Below are 24,150 nucleotides of genomic sequence, written 5' to 3'. Positions count from 1 at the left end.
GGGAAGGCAGACTAGCAGTAGACGCAGGGCTGCGGCTCACACTTTATTAGGATGCACCAGGAGCCCCACGGGCCCACTGTGGAATGTAGGTAAGGGGTCCATGGCCCTGCCTGGAGCACCAGGACCAGTGGGGCCACTTCCAGGATGCCAAGCCCCTGTTCCTGCAGCCCCAACCCGCTTCCCGGGAGGCTGGGGGCCACAGGCTGGCACCCGTGTGAACACTGCTTTGGAGAATATGTAAATATAAAAAGTGCTGGAGACCCCTCCCACCCCTGCCCTGGGTTCCATAGCCAGCACGTGGCCACCCCTCCCAGGGGGGGTTTGGAGACCCTGAAGCCACCTGAGCCAGGGCCTTCTAGAAACAGGGTTCCGGGGCCTCCGGGCACCTGTCCCTCCCTCCCTCCTCCCAGCATGGGGCAGAGCACCGAGGCTGGTGGTGGGAAAGGCAGCTGTGGGCACGGCCATCTCCCTGTGGGCGTCCTTTTGGCAGAGAAGCGGGCAGCCTATGCGCAGTAGGTGTCTGCCTTGACCACCTGGCAGTACATGGTCATGGCGAAGGTCAGGCCTAGGATCTGTGGGGAGGGGAGGAGGGCTGGGCATAGCAGCTCCATGGCCTCAGGCCTCAAGCCCAGAGCAGTCCCTGTCCTCAGCAGGTGCCCTGGCCCTGACCCCGGGGCAGGGGACACAGCGCAGAGCCCTTCAGCTTCCTGCTGGCTCACACACCCCACCCAACCCCTGCGGCTCAAGCCACAGCACCCTCCCCTGAGCCTTGCAAGCATGAGGACACCCAGGACTTCCTGGGGGCTGTGGAGTTTGGAGAGCAGGGGCCACAGGCACCAGGACCCCGGCTGCCACTCTCTGCGCACTGGCCAGTCCTGGGCCACCAACCAGCACGGACAGCCGCCGGCTTCCACCCCACACCAGCCTCTGCCTCTGTCCACTAGGAGGGAGCCCACCGTCCCCACAGGCCGTCCCTGCCCATCCCCCCGAACTCACTCTCCTTTTGCCCCAGCCTCCCCGATCATGGGTTCCTGGGGGCAAGGCCTTTGCTACTTTGTTCCCTGGGCTCAGAAGGCCCCAGCAAAGGGGTAGCAGGGAGTCTGCAGTCCCCAGGCCATACCTGCACCAGTGCCGTGCACAGCCCAAAGATGCCCACAGCCAGCAGGTTCTCCTGGAGCCACACCTTCACCGTCTCGTAGCACGGCTGCAGGAGGCATGCCCTGCATGTCACGGAAGGGCCTGCCGGTCCCGCCCTCTAGGCCCCCACCAGACCCCAGGGTGGGGGTCTCACCGCCTTCCACCAGGTGCCAGGTGCGTGCAGCCCGCAGCTCTCGCTGAACTCCAGGCAGCAGGAGTCAGGCACCCGCGTGGCGTTGTACACCTCAAACCAGTCAGTGTAGTTGGAGACACCACAGCAGCGGAACTGGGGGACAAGCTCAGGTCGGGCTGAGGCGGGAGGGGAGGGGGCACCCGCTGACCCCGCCCACCTGCCCAGGCCTCACGTCAGTCTGGATGATGCTCCAGGCGTTGGTGAGGCCCACGTTGCCCTGCGTGCCGTACAGGTGCAAGCCTTTCTTCAGGTCTTGCTGGGCGTACCTGTCAATCTGGGGGTATGGGGGGGGTCAGCAGGGTCCCTCCCACTGTACCCCGCCTCCCTCATCCAGACCCCCTCGCTGGCCCCTAAGCTGGGCCCCTCCTGCGCCTGGTCCTGAAGTGTCTCCTGCCCTTCCTAGCCCACCAAGCTGCAGACACACCGGCCCCATGTCCTCCCAGCAGCCCTGAGGCCCAGGGCCCCCACCACTGGGCTTCCTCCCCAGACTGGGGGAGGACCATGGGTCCTGGGGGGACAGAAGACAGGGACACAGGTGACTCCACGTGTCAGGACACGTGCAGCCGTGCTCTGTGAGCTGGAAGCCAGGAGCTGTGAGCGCTGAGCCCACCCAGCACCCCGGCCACGGTCCCCAATATTCAGTGAGGACCCAGGGCACCCTGGAAAAGGGGCTGATTCCCGGGCCAGGGCAGGTAATACAGGAGGAGCCTGGAGCCCCCTACGGTGCCAGGAAGTCAGGACGTGCCCCAGAATGAAAAGTCTGTTGATGGGGGCACATCCCCAGGGCCAAAGACGGACAGTGTGATTTACAAAACAAAGCAGTGTTGTGTTCTAGCTCAGAGTGCAGCCTCAATAGCCGTGACTTCATCCCAATATAAACAAATGGCTGAATATATAAATGAGTGACCAAGAAGAGGCCGTTCTACAGAGCAGAACCCCACGGTGAGCAGCCAGGACACGGCCCTGGGAGCAGACGGCCCGGGACGCTGTGTCGGGGGACGACCTAGGGCGCGCCTTCTGGGTGGGGGAGCAGTGCCCTCGTGCCCCAGTCACCGCAGAGGCACAGCATAGCCTCCCAGGGTTGGGGGTGCTCCCCCTCCAGGCCTGGTAAATCCACACCCGCTGTCTTGGCCTCCAGGGAGGGCAGATTGGGGGCCGCTCTGTCCACACCGGGCCCACTGGCCCCTGGGAGTGAGGATGGAGCCCCCAGCCCTGCAGCTGGGCCTGCGGCCGAGGCAGCCATACCTTGTCCGTGTAGACGAAGAAGAGGATGGCAATGGTGGCCTCCAGCAGGAACACCAGCAGCAGCAGCAGGAAGAACTGTTGGGGGGGCAGGCTCAGACAGGGACCTGGCAGGCCCCACGGCCTCCACCCCATAGCATGCCAGGGGCCAGGGCCACACACCTCATGGATACCTGGTGCTGCCAGGAAACCCCTGCCAGGCCCCCAATCTGAGACCCCAGAATGCCACCCCCACCTCAGAACCCTCAGCCTCGGCCCCAGGTCCAGGGACTGTGGCTGTCGTGTCCTGCTCAGCCCCTGAGGGTAGGGCCCTGGGCTGGCCTGGGCTCCCCTCCCTGCCCCCATCCCTGGGGCAACCCAGACACCCCCAAGTGGGCACAAGTCCCTGTTCCCAAGACTCTAGCCCCTGTCAGCTGGCTTCAGACACCTCCGTCCAGGGGCCTGTGAGTGTCCGGCGGGTGCCTCACGGGGTGCCTGTCACACCTGGGCTGCAGAGGCCCCTTCCGCTCCCACGTCACAGCCCTCAGGGCAGCCAGGGTGGCTGATGCCCCCTCCAGCAAGACCACAGGCTGCAAGCCCCACCTCTGACCATGCAAGCTTCCCCCTCCTGGCGGCAGCCCTGAAGCTCAGCCTGACCCCAGCCCTGCTGCTCCTCCATGTGGAGGTCACTGACACCCGCAAGAGGAAGGCAGGCATGGACAGGGTGTGTCCAGGAACTGGGGGGCCCAGGCAGAGTGGGCGTGAGTGGGGCAGACAGGGTGCTGGGCTAAGGACACAGGAGCCCCTCACCCCCAGGAGGTACCCAGGGTTCTGGTCCCAAGTCACCTGTGGGAAAGGGGTAGGGCTTCTATCCCTGCAGGCCTGGCGGGGCCTACACAGAGCAGCTTCCTCAACTGTTGGAGGAGCTCCAAGCCCCAGCAGGGCTGCCACAGACCCCCACCTACTGCCTCCAGGGGGATCTGGGCCCCAACGGATGCCGGGGAGGCTGAGAGATGGGGGGCTCACTGCCAAGAAGGGGTACGGAGGGGAATGAGCTGGCTGAGGCGATCTAAGGGAGGCCCCACCCCATCCAGGGCTTCTCAGACAAAGAGGTGATCTGAAGCCTCTTGATTTAGGACCTCAACAGGCTGCAGACCCGCTTCGGGCCCACGGCCTCAGCCAGGCATATTAATCGGTAGCAAGCCTGTGTTTCCATCTAGGAGCCCTTTTCATTTTTAATTATCTGTGATGAGAACATTTCCAAGGAGGATAAACACATCCCTGCCTATAAGTCCACCCCTGAGGGGAGGTGGGGGCTGGGAGGGTCCCAGCAGACGGTCCCAGGGAGCTGAGAGACCAGGCCCCGGACAAGGAGCTGGGGAAGGGGCCACAGCGGGGGTGGGGTGGTCAGGAATGAGTCGTGGAGACCGCAAGCCCGTGAAAGGCTGTGCATGCCTGTGCACACGTGTATGGGGCTGTGCCTGTGCTCACCAGGGCCAGTGTCCCGTCAAGGGAGGCTCCCGACAAGCTACAGCATGTTCTCCAGTGACCCCCGCCCCCACTCCACAAATCAGCCCCAGCCCCAGTGCAGCCCGGAAGACCCAACAGTAGCCACACTCCCAACCTGGAGGTCAGGCCCCAGAGGTGGGGCCCGCGTCTGGGGGTCACTGCAGCAGCCAAGGCCTGGGGACCACCGGAGCCCCACCCTGCGTGGTCCCACCCAGAGCATGCCTGAGCCCCGGCACTCACAGCGAGCAGGAGGCACTTGTTCTCCTTGATGGCGCCCAGGCAGCCCACGAAGCCAATGGCCATGACAAAGGCACCGGTGATGATGAGCAGGTTGGCAGCCGACAGGGACGGGAAGGAGGAGGACAGCGTGGCGAAGCTCCCCTGGGTGGCGGCCAGCCAGATGCCGACGCCCAGCACGCCACAGCCCCCCAGCTGGGGCACAGCAACATGAGAGACACAGGGTGAGGCCCCAACACAAGCTCTGGACCCCAGGGCAGAGCCCGGCCCGCAAGCCAAGGCCACACCGCCTGCCGGCCTGAGCCAGAACCACCCGGAGTCCTGCTAAATCCCATGGCAGCCCTGGGGGGTGTCCAGGACAGGCCAGTCCTTACCCGACACCCTGAGTTGGCACCCCATCCCCAAACCCACAATCCCTGGCCACGGTGGTGGGGGCTCCCTCGTGCCCCTGAACCTCCCTCTAGGGGGGATCTGCCCACCCCCCGGTCTGGAGCCAGAGGGGCAAGATCTTAGGCCCCAGGACGCAGTGCACACCCCCAACCCCACTTCGCCCTCTGGTCTGCCCAGCACAGAAGCCCATTCCCCACCTGACAGGCCACTCCAGCCTTTCCAGACTGCTGTCAGGGAGACCCAGCCTGGCCCTCACTCCGGGATGGGGCTTCCTGGCAGGCGGCCTCAGGATTCCGGTGCCCACTTCCCAAGAAGGTCTCTGTGACGTCCCCGGCTGTCCCGTCACTCATAGCAGGAGAAATGCTGATTCCCTCACACTTTGTCTCTCTCCCCCCTCCCCTCTTTCCCTCCCCTCTCCCCTCCTTCCTCCCTTCTCCCCTCTCCGCCCCCCTCTGTCCCTTCCTTCCTTTTCTTTCTTTCCTTTCTCTCTTTTTGGACATGGAGTCTCACTCTGTTGCCCAGGCTGGAGTGCAGTGGCGCCATCTCGGCTCACTGCAACCTCCTCCGCCTCCCAGGTTCAAGTGATTCTCCTGCCTCAGCCTCCCAAGTAGCTGGGACTACAGGCATCTGCCACCACACCTGGCTACTTTTTTGTATTTTTAGTAGAGACGGGGTTTCACCATGTTAGCCAGGATGGTCTTGATGTCGATCTCCTGACCTCATGATCCGCCCACCTTGGCCTCACAAAGTGTTGAGATTATAGGTGTGCGCCACCATGCCCAGCCAAGTTATGATTTCTTACAGCCACACAGGCACTGGCAGGAACAGAGAAGGCGGGTCCCCCAGGAGCACCTCCCGCAGCCTCTGTAACCACTGGAGCTCTTACTGTGTTTCCTAAGTGCTTGTTCTTATAAAAATCAATTAAAACAGGAAGAGGCGGGGGAGACGAGGGGGTCCTGCCCCCGGAGACAGGGTGCTAGGCTGCCAGCCCAGCAAGGCCTCAAGGGAAGCAGGGGTCCGACAGGACTCCCCACCCTCAGACGCTGAGGCCTCGGGCTTGGGCCGTTTCAGGAGGAGACGGAAGATACGTTCCAGACCTGGGCACAGGGTAAGCAGTCGCCCGAAAAAGCTGACCAGCTCCCGGTCCGCAGTGTGGGCGCCCAGGTGGGTGGCGGGCAGACGTCCTGGGCTGCCAACGGTTGACTGGTTCTGGGGAAGGGCCACACAGCCCTCTGGGGGATCCCTGCCCCACCCGACTGGACGGGACTTGGGAGTAGGCTGGCAAAGCCACCCCTCCACCCGATGGAGCCCCTCGGAGCACCCAGACCACAGGCTCTGGGGGTTCCCTGGGGGCTACCAGAAGCCCCAAGTCACCCCATAAAAGCCTCCCAAGCCCCAGTGGCCAGAGTCACACCCCACTTTCCAGACACAAACCAAGGCTGGGAGATGAGCTGCTGGCCACCAGCAGCCGCCCCACCCCCACCCGCCACACCAGCTCAGTTCAAGACAGGCCTAGGGCCTCCACCCTGGCAGGGCTCCCACAGGCCCCAAGACTCTTGCCTCAGGGGGCCTGGGGGTGGGAGATGCCCCCTCCTCGTGTGCACGCTCCCCTGCCCCTCCCTGAGCAGTGCATCAGCCAGACTAGGCTGCAGGTTGGAGGCCGCCACCCTTTCACTGGCTGGCAGGCAGGAGCCCGTGCTGGGGAGATGGGACACGGCTCCCTGCCCAAGGCCAGCGTGGTCACTTGGTGCCCAGAGGTTCAGGCCAGGCCTCTCACTGGTGTCTTGGGTCCCTCTGGGCTCCACAGGGTGAAATCCCCTCAGAGGAGAATCCCCCCTGCTGGGGCCCACGAGTCCCACACATGCTCAGGCCGTCCTGGGGAGAATGCAGGCTCTGTCCTTCCCCAGCCTTCCAAAAGCAGCATCTCTGCTTAACGTTCACAACAGAACGCTGTCCAGAGGCTGCCGGCGCAGGGCCTGTCCTGGGAAGCTCTGCCGAGCCACTGGTGCCTGCTGAGCTCTGACACCCAAGCCCAGAGCCCCTCCCCAGCAGGCCAGGCACGGGGCGCAGGGGCGCAGGGGAGCTGGACAGACCGGGTGCAGGAAGAGGGGTCACCCCTGTGCTCTGGGCCCCAGGATTCGGAGTACCAAGGCAGGGGCTAACTTGCTAGCTCTGACCACACAGCCCCTCATGGCTCCAGGGGTGCTGCTAAGGAGCCAATAGGAGACCTGGGCACAGCGCCCGGCCTGGGTGTTGCTTCTGAGTAAACCCAGCCCCAGAAGCAGCTTAGGGGGATAGGGGAGGCTTCCCAGGAGACCAGGAAAAGGCTTGGGGGTGGCAGCCAGCACAGCTTGGCAGAGGGCAGCCCAGAGATGCACCAGGGGAGGGATGCATGAGCCTGAGGCATGTGTGAGCCGGGGTGCCTGTGAGAGGGGGTGTGTGTTAGCAGGGGTGCATGTGAGCTGGGGTGTGTGTGAGCTGAGGTGCATGGGGGCCAGGGAGCGTGTGAGCCGGGGCACGTGTGAGCTGGGGTGCGTGTGAGCCGAGGTACATGGGGGCCAGGGAACGTGTGAGCCAGGGGTGCGTGTAAGCCAGGGTGTGTGTGAGCCGGGGGTGCGTGTGAGCCGGGGTGCGTGTGAGCCGGGGTGTGTGTGAGCCGAGGTACATGGGGGCCAGGGAGCGTGTGAGCCGGGGGTGTGTGTGAGTCGGGATGGGTGTGAGTCAGGATGGGTGTGAGTCGGGGTGCGTGTGAGCAGGGGTGTGTGAGTCGGGATGGGTGTGAGTCGGGGTGCGTGTTAACAGGGGTGCGTGTGAGTCGGGATGGGTGTGAGCCGGGGGTGTGTGTGAGCAGGGGTGTGTGTCGGGATGGGTGTGAGCTGGGGTGCGTGTAAGCTGGGGTGCATGTGACCCCAGAGATGTGTGTTAGCCGGGGGGGTGTGAGCCGGGGTGTGTGTGAGCATGGGTACATCTGAGCCGGAATGCGTGTGAGCGGGGTTGCATGTGGGCCAGGATGCTTGCTGGCCAGGATGCATCGGAGCCTGGGGTGCATGTGAATGGGGGTGCATGTAAGCGGGGGTGCATGTGAGCCGGGGTGCACAGGAGCCTGGGGTGTGTGGGAACCAGGGTGCGTGTGAGCAGGGTGCGTGGGAGCCTGGGGTGCATGGAAACTAGGGTGCTTGTGAGCGGGGTATGTGAGCCAGGGTGGATGTGTCTGGAGTGTGCAGGACCAGAGGCCAGCTCCGTGGCACAAGTGCCGGGGACATCCCTAATTAAGAGAATCTGTCCTCACTGGAGCACCGGGCTTGGGCCACAGCCCCAGGGTGGGCAGGATCTGCCAACTCTACAGAGATGCCCCCACTTTCTGGGGGACCTGGCCCTGCTACGGGATGCACCAGCAGCTGGGGGACGGGCTCTTGAGGGTGCTGACTGCTAACTCAGCACCCCCACCCACGCATCTTTGGAGAGGTGTCCCTCGTAACATCCTGGAGCATGGGAGAGGCCTGGAGGCAACGGCTCCCCAGTGCTCCCTCCAGACCGTCGGGCACAAGGACACGCACACCAGGTACAGACCAGTTCAGACAAGGCCGTGTGGAACTGAGGGGCATTCTCGAGGAGCACATGGGAACCCCAGCCTGGCCCTGGGCTGTCCCCATGTCCTCCCACAGTTCCCAGGTTTCGTGGAGGGGCAGACAGGGCACCACACATGGCCTGACATGGTCACTGCCACAAGAATTGGGCAGAGAAGGGATATGGCCCTGGGTCCAGATCACCAGGTGATGAGGGCAGAAGGTGAGAGGGAAACAAGAGGCCCCAGAAGAAGAGATGGCCATCGCCAGCTCAGAGCATATCCTGGCCTCAAGCACCAAGCAACCCCGCAAGTTGCATTCCAGGCTAAATGCCCAGGCTGGTGGGTGAAGGTCCCTGAACTTAGGGGAGGTGCTGGCGCAACAGAGAAAACTGTCATTTAAAACCCAAACTGGGGCTGGGCGCGGTGGCTCCCGTCTGTAATCCCAGCACTTTGGGAGGCCGAAGTGGGCGGATGACAAGGTCAGGAGATCGAGACCATCCTGGCTAACACGGTGAAACCCCGTCTCTACTAAAAATACAAAAAATGGCCGGGCGCGGTGGCTCAAGCCTGTAATCCCAGCACTTTGGGAGGCCGAGACGGGTGGATCACGAGGTCAGGAGATCGAGACCATCCTGGCTAACACGGTGAAACCCTGTCTCTACTAAAAAATACAAAAAACTAGCCGGGCGAGGTGGCGGGCGCCTGTAGTCCCAGCTACTCGGGAGGCTGAGGTAGGAGAATGGCGTGAACCCAGGAGGCAGAGCTTGCAGTGAGCCAAGATAGCGCCACTGCACTCCAGCCTGAACGACAGAGACTCAGTCTCAAAAAAAAAAAAAAAAAAACCGCCTGCACCGTCTGCCTCTGCCTTCCAAGGACGGCAGACCTCTCCTGTCAGCAGGAAAATGAGCGGTTCGGAGCTCCCCTCGCCCCAAGGGGATGCCTCGAAGGGCACAGGGAGGACGTGTGCAGAGTGACTGGTGCCATGCCAGGTGTGGGACACCCACGTTCCACAGGGGCTGGGCAGGAAGGGGCCTTACACCTCCAGCCCTGGACCCCTTCCACAACTGCCCCAGCCCTGGTGGGAACTGATTTCCCTAATTAACACTCCACGAAACATCCTCACCTCCACCCGAGATGGCAGGAAAGACCCACCCACTCGCTGTCACCAGGCGGGTTCGGTCACACACTGTGGCAGACGACAGCCCACATCGCCACAGACGCCTCACACCATCACACGTGGCCACACACACACACACTGTGTGTTTTTTGTTTGGGTTTTTGTTTTTTTAGTTTGGGTTTTGTTTTTTTTTTTTGAGACGGAGCCTTCCCTGCGACCCGGTGTCGCCAGGGCCCTGGCTCAGTCACACACACTGTGACACACACCAGCCCACATTGCCACAGATGCTGCCTCACACCATCACACGTGGCCCCACCCGCGCAGTCTTGCCCTGCGACCCGGCGTCCCCCAGGCCCCAGCGTGCTGCACCTGCATGCTGGTAGACCCACACAGATAAAGTGTGTGCACGTGGTTAATAAAATTACCTGCAATTTTGAACATGTTTCTGTGTGTGCAGCTTTTAAAACATTTTGGCAGGAAAATTATAGCCTTTAAGTGCAAGAGAAAATGCACCCCATTTGCTTGGAGACAGAACATCAAAGGCAGAATGAGCAGGGCTGAGGCCAGGAGGGCCAGGTCCCTCTGGTCAAATGCAGCCAGAGGGGCAGCAGCTGGGGGTGTGGCTGGCAGCCTGTGTATCCTACCAGGGTCCCACCCAGCATCTGGGCCTGGCCCCGGAAACCAGAGGAGCTCCATCCCATCCCCACGCACTCAGTACAAATGGGAATCAGCTAAAAACCTCCCTCCCTCACTGCTGCCCCCACCAGGCCAGACACAAGCTCAGGCGGGAGGCTGACGCCGCCCCATGACAGATGGGGAGAGGAACCCTGGATGGCAGCTGGGGGAACAGCCCAGGCGAGCGGCTCCATCCCAGACCTCTTCACCTCCAGAGTCAGCGGTGCCCGGGGCCCGTCCTTCTCCCAGGCATCAGCTCACACTGTCCGATGCCCAGAACCTGTCCCCAGTACCTGCCTGAGACCATCTCTGGCCAATGTCCGTCCAGTACACCTGGCCCCAGGCTCAGTCCATCAGACACTTGCTCACCCTGATCTTCAGCAGCAACTGATGGCTCAGCCCAAGACTAGGAGCCCAAGAGGCTCGGGGGGCCATCCCCCAGCGCTGAGCGTGTGCAGGTGCTGCTGAGGCCTGTGCATTCTCCGCTCTGCCCTTCTTTTCTGGTCTGGACAGCCCACCTGAGCCTCTTGGGCAGGTGCTGGGGGACGGCCCCCTTGAGCCTCCTGGAGGCCTCGGGCAGGGGTACAGTCACTGGAGTCCATGGAGTGTGCTCCCTCCAGGCCCACGGGGGCTGCGCTGACCGGCTCTCCATCCTCAGCCCACTGCCCCTCCGGCCACGCGTCTTTGTGTGGCAGATGGCTGGGCTGCCAGCCACGTCCTTGGAATAGGATGGGGGGGCTGAGTCCCCGCAGGAGCCAGTGCTCTGTCCAGAGACAGGGATGCTGGCAGCCAGCACAGCCTCAGGACCCTCTGGGCTGACGGGAACATCCCATCATGGCTGGGATGCTGGTTTCCAGGGATTACAAGTCTGTCCACTTACAATGTGTGGTTCGCTGTGATTTGTTTCCTTAAAGCTGTGGGCCCCGAGCAACATCCTGTCTCCACACCCCCATCTGTCCTCCGTTCCCTCACCCCTGAACCTAGGAGCTCTCCAAGGGCCCCCAGGGCCCAGAGATGAGGAGACCAGCCCCACCCAGTGACCAAGGCCCACCATGAGGCCAGTGTCCAAGGCAGGGAGAGCAGAAGAGCCCTCGTCAGGGGGCACCTGCCCAGGGTGCCAATGCTGGGTCCTGCAGGGTGAGTAGGAGTTTGCTGGAGGGCGGGGAGGAATCTAGGAGGAGACTGTGACCCAGCGGGGCTGTGGGTGCAACAGGGCTGCGTGGGAGCCGCAAGGAGGCAAGCCGGCCGTCGTCAGGCCAGGGCCACGGCTCACATCACACAGGTGCAGCTGGGAGCCCAGGCCCCCACACTCACTCCCGTCCCCCTGTGTGGGCCTCCTGACTTCTCTGCCTGCCCCTGCAGCCCTGAGCTGCCAATGCCATATCTCTGCCCCCGGAGAGAGCCATCTCCACACCGAGGCCCGGCCTGCCTGCCCTGCCACCAGCTGAGACCTGGAACCTGCAGAGGTCCATGGTGCCAGGCCTGTGTCACCAGGTGGACAAGTCTGACCTACCCCCAACAGCACCAGAGCTACCTGGAGCCCGCAGCTGGGCAGGCAGCGTCCCCCAACCGACCTCTGCTGCTGCCCACCCACCGGAGCCACACACTTCCCAAGGCTCAGACACACTGTGGTTGCCAGCATCAGGGCCTTCCTTCAGAAATGGATGCTGGGAGTTTGCCGCCATCCCGACCCCAAAGGCTGGCCTGGGATGTTGAACTCCTCAGAGAGGCCTGGGAGCTGGAGGCAGAGCCCTCTGCCACCCTCGGGGACACTGAGCTGCCCAGAGGCCAGCGCCAGGCGGGCTCGCCATGGCATCTGCCAGACATCGCCTCAACTCATCCCAGGGGAGGGGAAGCCAAGGACTGGCCCCCGCCGCACCCCTCCACCAGGCTCACTGCCGATCTCAGAGCAGAGGCCCCAAGCGCAGCCAGGACCTTCCTTTGGGGCAACAGAGAGTGGGCAGTCAGGCTGAGGGGCCCCCACACCTCCAGGGTTGACAGCTCAAACAGGACAGAGCCAGGACAGTCCCCGTGTCCCCTCCAGGCTGGGGCCCTGGACCACATGGCTCCGACACACTGCCCACCTGGGTGTCTCCCCGGGGGTCAGTGCAGGTGGCAGGGGGTTGAGGGGCCTCCCACATTTCCACTCACCCCCCCGGGTCAGGCCAGCACCTGGGGACCTCATCCTGTACCGCCCCACGTGGTGCAGATGGGAAAATGAGGCCCCAAGGAGGGCAGGACCTGCCCGGCGTCCCACAGTGGCAGGCAGGACTCCGACCTCCACCCCAGCCCCCCAGAGGGGCCCTAACCACACAGTGCAGAGAGGGCCTGAGCTTCCGCCGAGCTCCTGGTGCTGGGGCGGGGAGGGGAAGGGGAAGGGGAGCGGCACCCACCCTGAGGAGCAGCGTCGGGAAGGAGCCGAGGCCAGGCGGGCAGGAGGACAGCCCTTGTTGGTGGCACCTTGCTAAGGAGCTCAGCCGCCTCCACCCCTGATGGGCAGGAAGTGCAGGCCCCGTCCTCTCCCCTCCGCCCCTGGGACCTCCACTTCCATTAAGGGAAGAGCGTTTGCTGGCAGAGGTTGAGCTGACGAGGCAGCACAGAGGCCTGAAGGTGGGGGTCCCGGGGCAGCAGAGCCCCCATGCCCTCACTACTGCTGACCTGTGTCTGTGTCGGCACCTGCCTGGACCCAGGACACCTTGCTCAGGCTCACGGGCCCTGCACCCAGCTTCCCCCAGAATGGGGCTCCCAGGAGACACCCGGGCCCCATCACAGGCCGCGTGCTTCCCACTCCCCACCCTGTGCAGGGAGGGCTCAAAGGCAGGCTCAGTGGCTGTGCCCCAGTGGAGCTGCCATCACCGGGGGGGGGGCTCCTATTAGCTGAAGGCAGGCAGTGTGTCCCCAGATGCCCATGGGGCTAGGAGTTGGCACCACTGCTCTGAACTCTGAAGGCCCCACCAGGTGCCCCACCACCAGGCCAGGACACATCCTACCTCCCCACCCTGGCTGCCCCAGGAACCCTCCCCACTCCACCCGAAGCTGAAGGCTCTGAGTACAGACCCTTGCGAGCAGCCCTACCCTCCCAGACCCCAGCAAAGATGCCTGCCCTGGAAATCCGAACCAACGCTGTAAAGAAATACGTCAATCAGTCTTCTGGAGCGAGCCCCTTCCTTCCCCCCACTCAAGTAGGCCCCAAGGCTGCCCCAGGTCCAGTTAGTGACTGTGGTCTCAGCCAGGGGCCCAGTCTGACCGTGGGTGTGGAGGGGGGCTCAGGTCTGGACCCAAAGAGACCTTGGAAGCCAGGAGTACTGTCAGGGCCTTGGAGGGTCTGCATTTGGAAGAAGGGGGACTTTGAGAAGAGCATGAAGGCAAAGGCAGGAGAAAGAGGTGCCAGGCTGGGGTTGAGGGCACAGGAGAGCAAAGCTAAGGGGCAGGCGGGCACGGTGGGGGCAGAGGGAAGCTGCAGAACCATCACTGCACCCTGACCACTGCACAGGAGCCAGGCACAGGTCCCCCACTCTCAGCCCCCCAACTCCTCCCAGTGCCACAGGACCCCTCATCCTGGCCACACCCGTACCACTTACAGGGCTCAGCCCCTGCCTCCACACCCACAGCCACACCCAGAATGGGCACAGCCCCCCAGTCACACACAACTTTCCTCATCCCGCCCCGGCTCCCACCACTGCCCATGGCTCTGGTCACTGGCTGCCCACTGGGGCTCCCCCACGCCCTCCCCACAGGCCCAGCAGGACTCTGGCAGCGGGGGGTCAGGACAGACACACACGGGCTCTTGGGGTCCCACCAGGGGGATGCCCCTCCCACCACCTTAACCCCTGAGCTTCACTCCCGAGGAGACGGAGGAAATGATTCTGAGGAGGAACGGGCCAGGTTCTGCCCCCTGGCAGGACAGATGAGTTGGAAATGCAAAAGCCCCTACTACAGAGAGCTGGCACCCCCAAAAGGAAAGGAGCCCTGGGGAAGGGGCACTAGGCCTGACTCCTGAAATAGCCTCCTGCCAGGAGGAGGGGGCTTAGCTCACAGTGACTCACGGCACAGCAGGTGTGGACGTCAGCCCAGGACAGACTCTCCTGACTAAACCCCCACCCATTCTTATTTCCCCTGCCCCGCTCCCGCCCTCAGACCCCCACTGGACACCAGCCCAGGGTTGGGGGCGCCAAGGCTGGTGTATGAGGCCAGCGGGGCTCCAGTTTGATGGACTGGGCAGCAGGTGGTGATTGAATAATAAAAAATAATTGGGGCCGGTCACGGTGGCTCACGCCTGTAATCCCAGCACTTTGGGAGGCACTTTGGGAGGCAGAGACAGTGGATCATGAGGGCAGGAGTTCAAGACCAGCCTGACCAACATAGTGAAATCCCGTCTCTACTAAAAATACAGAAATTAGCCAGGCACGGTAATGCACATCTGTAATCCCAGTTACTCGGGAGGCTGAGGTGGGAGAATCGCTTGAACCCCAGAGGCGGAAGGTTGCAGCGAGCCGAGATCACGCTACTGCACTCCAGGTGACAGAGCAGGACTCCATCTCAAAAAATAAAAATAAAAAAGAGAGAACTGGATTTTCCAGCCCAGAACAGGGTCCCAAGAGGGTTCCTGGTGTGTTCCTTCCCAGGTTGAGGACGGCGGAGTGTGTCTGCCAGCGGTAGAAATGGAGGCCTTGGCCGGGCGCGGTGGCTCAAGCCTGTAATCCCAGCACTTTGGGAGGCCGAGAGGGGCGGATCACGAGGTCAGCAGATCGAGACCATCTGGCTAACACGGTGAAACCCCGTCTCTACTAAAAAAATACAAAAAACTAGCCGGGTGAGTTGGCGCCTGTAGTCCCAGCTACTCGGGAGGCTGAGGCAGGAGAATGGCGTAAACCAGGGAGGCGAAGCTTGCAGTGAGCTGAGATCCGGCCACTGCACTCCAGCCCGGGCGACAGAGCGAGACTCCATCTCAAAAAAAAAAAAAAAAAAAGAAATGGAGGCATCTTTGGGGTTCACAGAGCAAAGCGGGGTCCACCTGGGGTCTTCCATGAAGGTGGGCTGCTCTCAGGGCAGAGACCCCCCCCCGGGGACCCTCTTCTTTCTCCCTGAAGGCAGGTGTCCAGGCCACGGAGGAGGGGAGGAGGGGGGACAGAGGAGAGGGCTTCCCCTCCCAGGACCTGCCTGCCTGCTGGGCCCCTACACCCACTGCCCTTCAGTCATTCGGTCCTGTCCCCCCATCACAGAAACACTCTGGTCACTCAGCCACCTGCAGCCCACCCCCCACCCCCACCAGCTCCAGCCCAAACCCATGTCTCCCACCCCCCTACCTCCAAGGCACCCCTCAGGCCTGGACCTCACCCCTTCAAGAGTCCCTTGCAGAAAACAAACCCTTGGGGTGACCCCTTCTGGAGGTGGATGTCTGGACCAGGAGGCTCCTTGGGTCACACCCGGCAGGCAACCCAGGCTGCTGTCCCTCCCAGGGACCCCCGCAGCCCCCACCCCAAGCTGGCGAGAGAAGGAGCCAGGGCTCAGGAGGAGAGAGATGGGAAGGCGGACCCAGGCTTCTGGGCACTTGGCCCCAGCTGGATCTCATGCAGATGGACAGCCTCCTGAAGCCCAGAGCCCAGGTGAAGCTGAGGCCACACCCTTGACTCCCAGCTGCAGGAGCTGGTTCAGGAATTAAGGATAGGGCACAGGATGACCTTGGCATCACTTCACCTCCCCCAGCCCAGCCAGCAAAGCCCCAGGCCTGGCCCAGGTCATCCTTGGCCACCCCCAACTCCAACTGCCCTCCACAGGGGCCAGGGACAGGACAGGGTCGCGGCTCCATGAGGCCAGGTGGGAGTCCTGCCCCACCTCCTGCCGACTTGGGGCTGGGGTGGAACCTTGTCCTCCCTCTACTTCAGCTCTGCTCCGCCCAGCACACAGGGCCCACCCTAGACACCACTCCAAGTCTGAGCACACCTGACACCACCTCGGCAAAAGTTAGGGAAGCCTCTGCTGCCGGAGGCGCGGGAAAGCCAGGGTCTGCCGCGAGCACTCATGGCCCACGGCCCTGCTCAGTGTCCGGGATTCCCTTCCCCAGCGCCTCCCGGCGACTGGGGAACCTGGGCAGCAGCCGGCTCAACCCCTCGGAAGTGAGTCCCTTGGCCGGGCAGGTAGCCTGCCTGGAGGAGCGGGGCCGAAGCAAGGATGCCAGCTGCACCGAGGAGGGGGCGGGCCCAGGGGAGGCACCGGGGCCCCGCGCAAAACGGGCCACGACCCGGACTGGAATCCCGACCCTAAGGGAGGCGCAGTGCCCGGGTGGTCCTGCCCGGCGCGCACGTGTGCAACGTGTCCCGTCCCATCAAGAGAGAAGAGGAAAGGGGGCCGGGGCGTGGGGCAGCCTCTCGGAGTGCAGGGGTCAGACCCAGCGAAAACCTTCCCCACCCGCCCAGTCCGGGCCCCAGCCGGAGCAGCGATCTTGGGTCCTCCTGGACCACCCCCCCCAACCGCACCCAACGCCCGGCCGGGGCAGCGACTCCGGCCTCCCAGACCCCGCGACCCCCCGCGGCAGGAACCCCGGGTCTTTCCCGGGCACCCACCCCGGCGCCCGGACTCACCCAGAAGAGCAGGTTGAAGGCGAACATGAGGTACTTAACGGCTTGAAGGCAGGCGCGCGCCATGCCGCAGCGCTTCAGCTCTAGGAGGAAAATGAAGGAGAGGTCCAGGTAGAAGACCACGTACTTGTTGCCCTTGGGCGACGTGTAGCGCGCCTGGGCCGCCTTGGGGCCGGGATTCGCGTGCAGGCCGAAGAAGGCGCCCCCGGCGTCCCCGCCTCCCGCGCGCCCGTGCAGGCTGCTGTAGCGCCGGAAGGGGCCGCCGCGCGCGAAGCCCGGCTCCTTGCCCTCCGGAGAGGGGCTGCGCCGGTACGCGGACTCGTCCGTGCTGGAGCGGCGCATCTCGCCCGGGTGTGCCGGGGCCGCCTCTCAGCGCCCCACGCCCGCCGCCCCGGCAACCCCCATCCCGCCGGCCGGCGCCTGCTCCGGCCCCGCTCCCGCTCCCGGTCTGGCCCCCGCGGTGGCAGCGGGACGCGCGGATCCGCACGGACCCCGGCTGCTGGACCCCAACACCTGCCCGGCCCGCGCGCTGCAGACCCCGCGCCCCGCGACCTCGCGCGCCCCGCCCCGCGCCCTCCCGGCCAATCCCCGGCGGCTCCGCCCACGCGCGGACCCCCTCCCCTCCTCGCCGCACCGCCCGGCAAACCCCAGCGCTCCGCCCGGGCCGACCAATCGCAGCCCCCGGCAACGCACCAGCCGCGACCCCGGCCCCTCCGCCGGCGCCTGCGCCCCAGCCCTCCCAACCCTGGGCGCGCGGCAGGAAGATGCTCGCGAAGGACGCCTGAGGGGACTGGGGACCGGGGCCGGGGCCTGGGGATGAGACCTGGGCAGCTCTTGGCCCGCGACCGACGCCCCCAGCCCTTCCCCCCACGGTACCTCGCCTGGACCCCGGCCCCGGGTCGGGCTTGGAGACCTCCGACCACGCGAACAATACGCAAAGCACCACGCAAATGGAGGGTTACCCCGTTGCTGTCTGGTGGCAACTTGGGGCGACTCCGCCCCGGGCGCTTTGGGAAGCCCTGAGTGCCGGGGGCGGACGGGGGGGAGGGCTGGGTCAGCCTGCACTGCATGGAGCGGGTGCCGTTGAGTCTTTGACTATACGAGAGGTTCCACAACACAGAAGAGCGCAGGTGTGATTGCTGAGACATCCCCCCGACCAGGCAGCCCCGCGGGAGGCTGGCAGCCCCAGGCCAGACCCAGAGCGTTCCAGGTGGGTACGGCTCGGCCTCCGCCCCGTGTAGTCCCCAAGGCGGGAGCGGGGCCGGCTTCAAGGGCAGTCGCTCGCACCCACCCCAGCTGGCTTGATGCTCTGCTGTTCCCGTCTTGAAATTCTTGGTAATTTTTAAACAAGAGGCCCAGAATTTCATTTTCTTCAAGCCCCGGCTGGAAATCAGCCTGTAAGAGACCCCACCCCGCCCCCGACAGGTACAGACATACTGGCCCCGTGCGCAGATGTGCCTGCACTCCTGGTGTCATGATGCTGGGTGCGCACATGCCTCCCACAGCCGGAGATGGGGACAGAGGCCCCCAGCTGTGCCCCGCAGCCTACCCCACGTCTCTGAAGCCGCAGCTCCACCGCAGGGCACAAGGGCCCAGATTCCTGGCAGGTGACCTGAAGCCCAGAGGTCGGGCATGAGGAAGGGAAGGAGAAAGAGGAGGGAGAGACAGCTAAGGGAGGGGAAGGGGTGCTCCATGGCAGGGCTGGCCATCTCTGGAGGCCTGGGTCCTCCTGGAGTAACTGATGTGGGAGGTGGCAGGTCTGGGGAGGACTGCCGTGGGAGACCTGGGTGCCCAGGGAGGTCCTGCACCTCTGCCCACCCCTGAGGACCTGCCCCAAGCCTCTGCTGCCCCCCAAGGGTTCTGTAGAGAACTGCAGCCCAAGCCCCGGGGCAGCACCCCATGCCCAGGTCCTCGCTGGGGGAAGGGGACAGGGGGCCCCCGGAACAGGAGGCTAGTCTGGAGGTCCCCTGAAGGCCCACACGGCCATCCTGGCGCTTCCCATGGCCCCTACCCTGTCCTTCCCCTGAGGGTTCTTTGGTGGGTCTGGGCCCCAGGAATGGGTCAGAACAGAGGCCATGCATCGGGGCCCAGCAGAGACCCCAGGAACCCTGGGACCCCGACCCTGACGGAAACACCCGCATGGCGCCCGGCCCCCTTCTGCCGGCCATGCGGGTACAACCCGAGGGCAGACACTCAGCCGTGGGCAGCGCCTCCAGGGAGCTCGCATGTGACCTGGGCAGTGCTCAGAGCACCTACTCGTGGGCCAGGCAAGGGGAGGTGCCACGGGGACCTGGGAGGACCCCAGGCTGACTGGAAGAAGCCAGACCCCACCTGCAGTCAAAAACACCACCTGAGCCACCCCAAGGAGAGCATCTGCCGCCAGGCTAGCCAGTGGCACCCCTGCCCCATCTCTCCTGCATCCCGCTGTGGCTGGGGCTGGAAGAAGTGGCGGGCAAGGCTCGAGGGTCTCACGCGGGTGGGAGGGCAAAAGGAGAGCTGGAAGGAGAAGTGGCGGGCGAGGCTCGAGGGTCCCACGCGGGTGGGAGGGCAAAGGGAGAGCTGCTCTGGGTGCCTGCACTCAGCCCAGCACCCAGGATGCAGTCCCAGTGCCCCCCAAGACCCCTGTCACCCCCTTTCCCATCTACAAAGCCCTGCACACATCACTCAGGTGAGCAGATGAGGCCTATTCAAGAAGAAATCAAAAGCCTCAAACAAGGCCACCGAGGGCCAGTAGGAGCAGGGGCTGGGCTTGCTCCTGTTGCCAAGTTCAGGATTCACACTGGGTTGCTCAGACACAGGCAGGGGCCCGGGCAAGGCCACAGTGTCAGAGCTCAGCCGGGGAGGGTCCTTCCTCAACACTCCAGCCAGGGTGTTCTGGGACCCGGTCTCCAAAGTCCAGCCCCTCCCCACGGGAGCTCCGATTAGACGCTCAGGTGTGTTGTCAAAGTGTCCGGCTGGCAAGGCCCCTGGGCCAGCAAAGCGAGACCCAGAGGCAAGCCCACTGCTGCCCACCACAACCATCCAGCCCCGCCGGGCTGTGACATACCTGGGCTGGCCACAGGAAAGAGGCCAGGCGCTGCTCAGGGCCCCTGAAGGCTGACCAGTGGGCAGGCAGGCGGTGGGTGCAACCAAGGCAGCCCCAAGCTCTGCGGAAGGAAAGACGGGCAGAGTGGAGCCCTGGCTTCCACCCTCAGCACAGCCAGAGATGCTCCTAGACAAGGGCAGGGAACCCCCACCTTGGGGCCAGGTCCCTACAGGGCAGAGGGGCAGTCAGGGGTGGGCAGGGGGATACACCACCAGACTCGGGGGAGAAGACCACTGAGGAGTAGCCCCAACCAGGAGAGCTTTGAATCAATGACTGAGTCACCAAATTCTGCCCGTTCAGGCCTCTGAGATAGCCAGGCAGGGACACAGGCTCACTCACAGAGACACGGTGTGCAGAGAACACATGTTCAAAGACATATACTCACAGCACAGGGACATGCAGAGACACAGGCCAAGGCACACGCTTGCACCCACACAGACACGCAGCAGTGCCTCCCCGCTGGGGTCCCAGACCCCTGGACCAGCCTGCTGTCTGCTTCCTGCCAGGCACGAGCACTCCCACCCCACCCTGCCTTGGGCTCTGAGCAGACACCCCAGCTCAGGAAGGGGGCCTCGCGCCCTCCCCGTGGAGCTGTCAGCAAGGACCCTCAAGGCCCTCCTCCACCATGGGTTGGGGAGTCTGTCCTCCTCCTGCCACTCATGGATTTCTGGCCAGGGAGAGGCCCCAAACTCACCTGGGCAGCCAAACGCAGTGCCGAGCGCTCCCTGCCCTGCTGGCTCCACCCCGCAACACCTCGCCCCTCAGACCCGGCTCTCTGGAGTGAGGTAACTGTCCTTCCAGTAGCCCAAGGGCAGGAGGAACCATAGAGGCTCCAACCCAACCCTGGCTGAGCGAGGGCCCCAAGACAGACACCCAGAGCTCTGCAGGTTGGAAAACCCCAGGGGACTGAGCTGCAAGGAGACCTCGGACACCCACGAAGCCAGAGGGAGGTCCCCCCCAAGAGGGGCCTGCCCATGCGACAGAGCAGCCTGTCTGCAGTAGCCTGGGTGCCAGGCCAGTGGAGCGGCCTCTCTGAGCCCCAGCAGCAGGGCAGCAGCTCAGTCCTGGCCCAGCCCAGAGCCCGGGGTCGCCACACAGCCCAGCAGGGGCAGCTCAGGACAGACAGCAGAGCCAAGCCCACACACCCTGACTCCCCAGGCTCACAGGCTCTGAGGTAGCTTTGAGGAAGCAGGGAGGCCCGACAACACAAACAGCTTATGCTGTGGGCTTCCTGGCTGCCTCAGCCCCTGCGGGGCCCCAGTGCCCATCCCAGGCCCTCACCCTGGGCGGGGGGGTCCCAAGCAAGCTAGCACCCCCTCATGCATACAAGGAGCAGGGACTGGGGGCTGCACACAGAGTCTGGGTGGGACCAGGCCTCTCCCACCCAAACCTGAGCCCTGGAGGCTGGAGACACCACTCTGATCCCCCCACCAGCCCCAGGGGAGGGACAGACAGTCCAGAGGTTCCCCAGTCTTTCCTCCCAGGACCACCGAGGCCAACCCCACACTCCAGGCCTTCCCCGTAACCCTCCCCTGCACTGCTGGGTATTTCTTTTCTGGGAGTTGGGGGTGAAAGCAACACACTTAGGACCCTGGGTTGGGGGGCACCTTCCCACAACCCCCAGGCTCCAGGAGCAGCCGCACCTCAGGTGCCATCCCACCACAGCCCGGGCCCTGACCCGTGCAACCTAGACCCCTACAGAACAGTCTGGGGGGCACATCAGGCCTGGGCAGCTGCATGGCAGGCAGTGACATTCCCAAATGCCACCAGCCCAGGCATGTGAGTGGTTAGGCTGGGGCTAGTTCAGCCTTGGCCCCATCTACAGACCCCACTGCTCAAAATGCCGATCTCTCAGGACTGCAGGGAGGACGCGGACGTCGTGGGTACGGCAGGCAGTGGCCTTGGCTGTGTGCACCGCTGAGGTGTCGGGCACGTGTGCACCCACCCCACCCCACAACATCCTCAGGGTGAACACACATCTGTCCCAGCCATGGACAGGGCCAAGGGCACAGGTGTGGGGGCGAGGCTGGGGACACACACCATGATCACCCTCTCCCAGCCAAAGGCCATGCCTGGCCTCAGTGGCAGGAGGGATGCAGCCCTCCTGGTGGGCAGTTTCTGGTCCCACCTGAGCTTCACAGATAGGGAAACACGGGCTGTGATCCCAGACCAGAGTGCAAGTTCAGCTGAATCCCATTGAGGGCGCGGCCCGTGCTCCCGGTCCCAGCCCTCCCGGTCCCGTGGCTGGCCTGTTTCCAGGGCAACACCCGGGGTGGGAGGGGCTCAGCAGCTAAAACTTCAATCATGGGTTTCCCCTGGTCACTTGCCCTGAAGTGACCCCTCCTCTAGCAGGAAGCGCTTGGGGGAGCCCACCCTCCGCTCCCTGTGCCCTGTGCTGACCACAGGAGGCTCCACAACGCCCCCTTCTATGAAACCAGTGCCTCGCCTCCTGGCCCCATCCCAGGCCCTCCCCAGAAGCCAGGCCGGGTCTGTACCAACACTCCACACCCAGGAGAGAGGGGCCCCCACCGGCCCCTGCTGGCCAGCACAGTGCCCTGCCCCCCCACCAGGCTCCCTCCCACCCCCGCTAGCCTGAGGAGGGTCGGGCCCAGGCCCCAGGCTGTTCCGCCCCACACGCTCTCAGGGGGACGCACCAGCCAGGGCTGAGGCAGGCCCAGGCTCCCCAGGGTCCTCAGGTATAGCCCCGTCAGGGCTGAGGACAGGCCTGGGCTCCCCAGCAGCCTCCACACACATGTGGTGGGGACTCGGGGGAGGGGCACAGAGCCTGAGGCTGGGGCAGTCTCCAGGTCTCAGGGGCTCTGCTAGGAAATGGAGGGATAGGAAGCGTACACACTTGGAATTCCAAGAATGTCAGCTTGGCCCAAGCCAGGATTTGGAGGGCAGCTTACTCTCCCCGCCCCGTGCTCCGAGTAAACAACTCCTGCAGGCAGGAACAGGGGCAGGACAGGCCCTGGACCCTCCTCCAGGAAGCCTCCGGGCCCCCACCCACTCCCCAGGGCCCACCCTGCTAACATCCCGGACCCCCCTTCCTCCCTCACCTCCACAGCCACCAGCAGCCTCTGCAGCTGAGCCTGGCTCTGACCCCAGGCCACCGTTACTCACGGCCCCTGTCCTGCCCCTCTGCCCGAGCAGGATGTGCGTCCACTCATCCTGGGGGGAGGGGGTCAGGGAAGGGAAGTGGCCTCCGCTCGTGGCTCTGCACGTGGCTGGGTGGGGTATGACAAATGCCACTGGGGAAGCTGCCCAGGGCCCTGGCCAGGTTGGGAGCAGAAATCCCAAGTGTGCAGTGGATCTGGCCAGCACCACTCTGGATCCAGAAAACCCTTCATCCTCCTCCCCTGCAACTAAGGCAGACCCAGCATTGCCCTGAGAAAGCGGCAGCTGATGCCTGGAACCCAGCACAGGTCCCACCCCAGCTGGAAGCCCCAGCCCAGAGCCCCCCCCCCGGGGGCCCCCTTTCCGCCCCGCCCCCCCCCCCACAGCCTACCTCCCACCTCCAAGGAGTCTTCTTTGCCTCCTACTGCACACCGACCCCCCATTTCCTCACCCCCACCCTAGGGGCACAGCAAGGAGGGTGCTGGTGCCAGCCCCCCCGCACTCCATCCGAGAGACACGGGCTCCCCCTCCCTCGTCCTCCGTAGGCCCTGAGCTCCAGGGCAAGGCAGAGCTGCGGCCTTCAGCGGGTCCTGCCAGTGCAGCCTCCGGGAGTCTGCCCAGGGGTCCCCTGTGCCGGGGTCTTCAAGGTTCAATTCAAAGAGCACCTCTTCCACGACGCCCTCCCCGACCTCCCTCCCGGGCCCCCTCTCCCCGTGCTCAGAGGCGCGTCTCAGCGTCGGGACGGCGAGCAGCCCAGCAGAGCCGGGACCGGGGAGGACGCACCCCGACCCCCTTCCTGGGAAGGAGCGGAAAAAACGCGGACAGGAGGCCGGGGCGGGGAGCAGCCGGCGGGGGCCGTAACAGCGCGGCCGAGGCCAGGACGGCGCCCCTAGGGGCTGGGCCGCGTCCAGAATGGGACCCCCGAACTCGGCGCCGAGAGCCCCGGACACCCCGCGGGTAGAGGCGGAGGCGGAGGGACCCACTACCCGGCGGGGCCAAGAGGGGCAGCAGGAAGACCCGCCACGGCCCGCGCCCGCCCTCTCCCCAAGCCCCCGCGCCGGACCCCACTTGTTGCTGCGTGTCGGCTCTAGGCTCGAACTCGCGCGCCCCGCTCGCGTCCGGCTCCAGCCGCTCCCGGTCGGACACCTCGGGCCGCGAGACCCCGGCCGCACGCCCCCACGACCCCCCGGGCGCTCTACCTGCGCCGCCGCCTCCCGCTTGCTTCGTCCGCTCCCTCCGCGCAGCTGTCAGTCAAGCGGACACGAGAAACGCGAACCGCCACCGCGGCTTTCGGCCCTGCTCAGACGCCGTAGCTCCGGGACG

General features: G+C 64.6%; 1 protein-coding gene across 9 annotated transcripts; it reads right to left on the bottom strand.

Moving 5' to 3' along the window:
• Positions 1 to 24: 24 nt before the first annotated feature.
• On the bottom strand, positions 25 to 24,134 carry TSPAN4 (tetraspanin 4). Of its 9 annotated transcripts, none has more exons than XM_025358195.1 (9): positions 23,891 to 24,012; positions 19,672 to 19,771; positions 16,629 to 16,708; positions 4,301 to 4,492; positions 2,576 to 2,650; positions 1,503 to 1,604; positions 1,292 to 1,423; positions 1,121 to 1,204; positions 25 to 572 (listed from the first exon to the last, which is right to left on the bottom strand). In XM_025358195.1, exons 3-9 carry the CDS (start codon positions 16,689 to 16,691, stop codon positions 504 to 506), a joined length of 717 nt encoding a protein of 238 aa, XP_025213980.1. In that variant the 5' UTR covers positions 16,692 to 16,708; positions 19,672 to 19,771; positions 23,891 to 24,012; the 3' UTR covers positions 25 to 503. The 9 variants fall into 9 exon arrangements, with proteins under 9 accessions (XP_025213980.1, XP_025213981.1, XP_025213979.1 ...); XM_025358196.1 differs by having other exon boundaries at positions 23,896 to 24,002; XM_025358194.1 differs by lacking the exon at positions 23,891 to 24,012 and adding an exon at positions 22,770 to 22,879.
• Positions 24,135 to 24,150: the final 16 nt, after the last annotated feature.

The sequence above is a fragment of the Theropithecus gelada genome, chromosome 14 (genome assembly GCF_003255815.1).
Source record: "Theropithecus gelada isolate Dixy chromosome 14, Tgel_1.0, whole genome shotgun sequence".
Taxonomy (NCBI): domain Eukaryota; kingdom Metazoa; phylum Chordata; class Mammalia; order Primates; family Cercopithecidae; genus Theropithecus; species Theropithecus gelada.
This window is presented reverse-complemented; position numbering and strand designations above follow the sequence as displayed.

Coding starts and splice junctions, on each gene's coding strand:
- TSPAN4 (XM_025358190.1), bottom strand. CDS start 16,967: ATGCGCCGCTCCAGCACGGACGAGTCCGCGTACCGGCGCAGCCCCTCT. Junction 2,651..4,300: donor ACAAGTGCCTCCTGCTCGCT/GTGAGTGCCGGG, acceptor CCCCCCCAACAG/TTCTTCCTGCTGCTGCTGCT. Junction 1,205..1,291: donor CTGGCACCTGGTGGAAGGCG/GTGAGACCCCCA, acceptor TGCCTCCTGCAG/CCGTGCTACGAGACGGTGAA.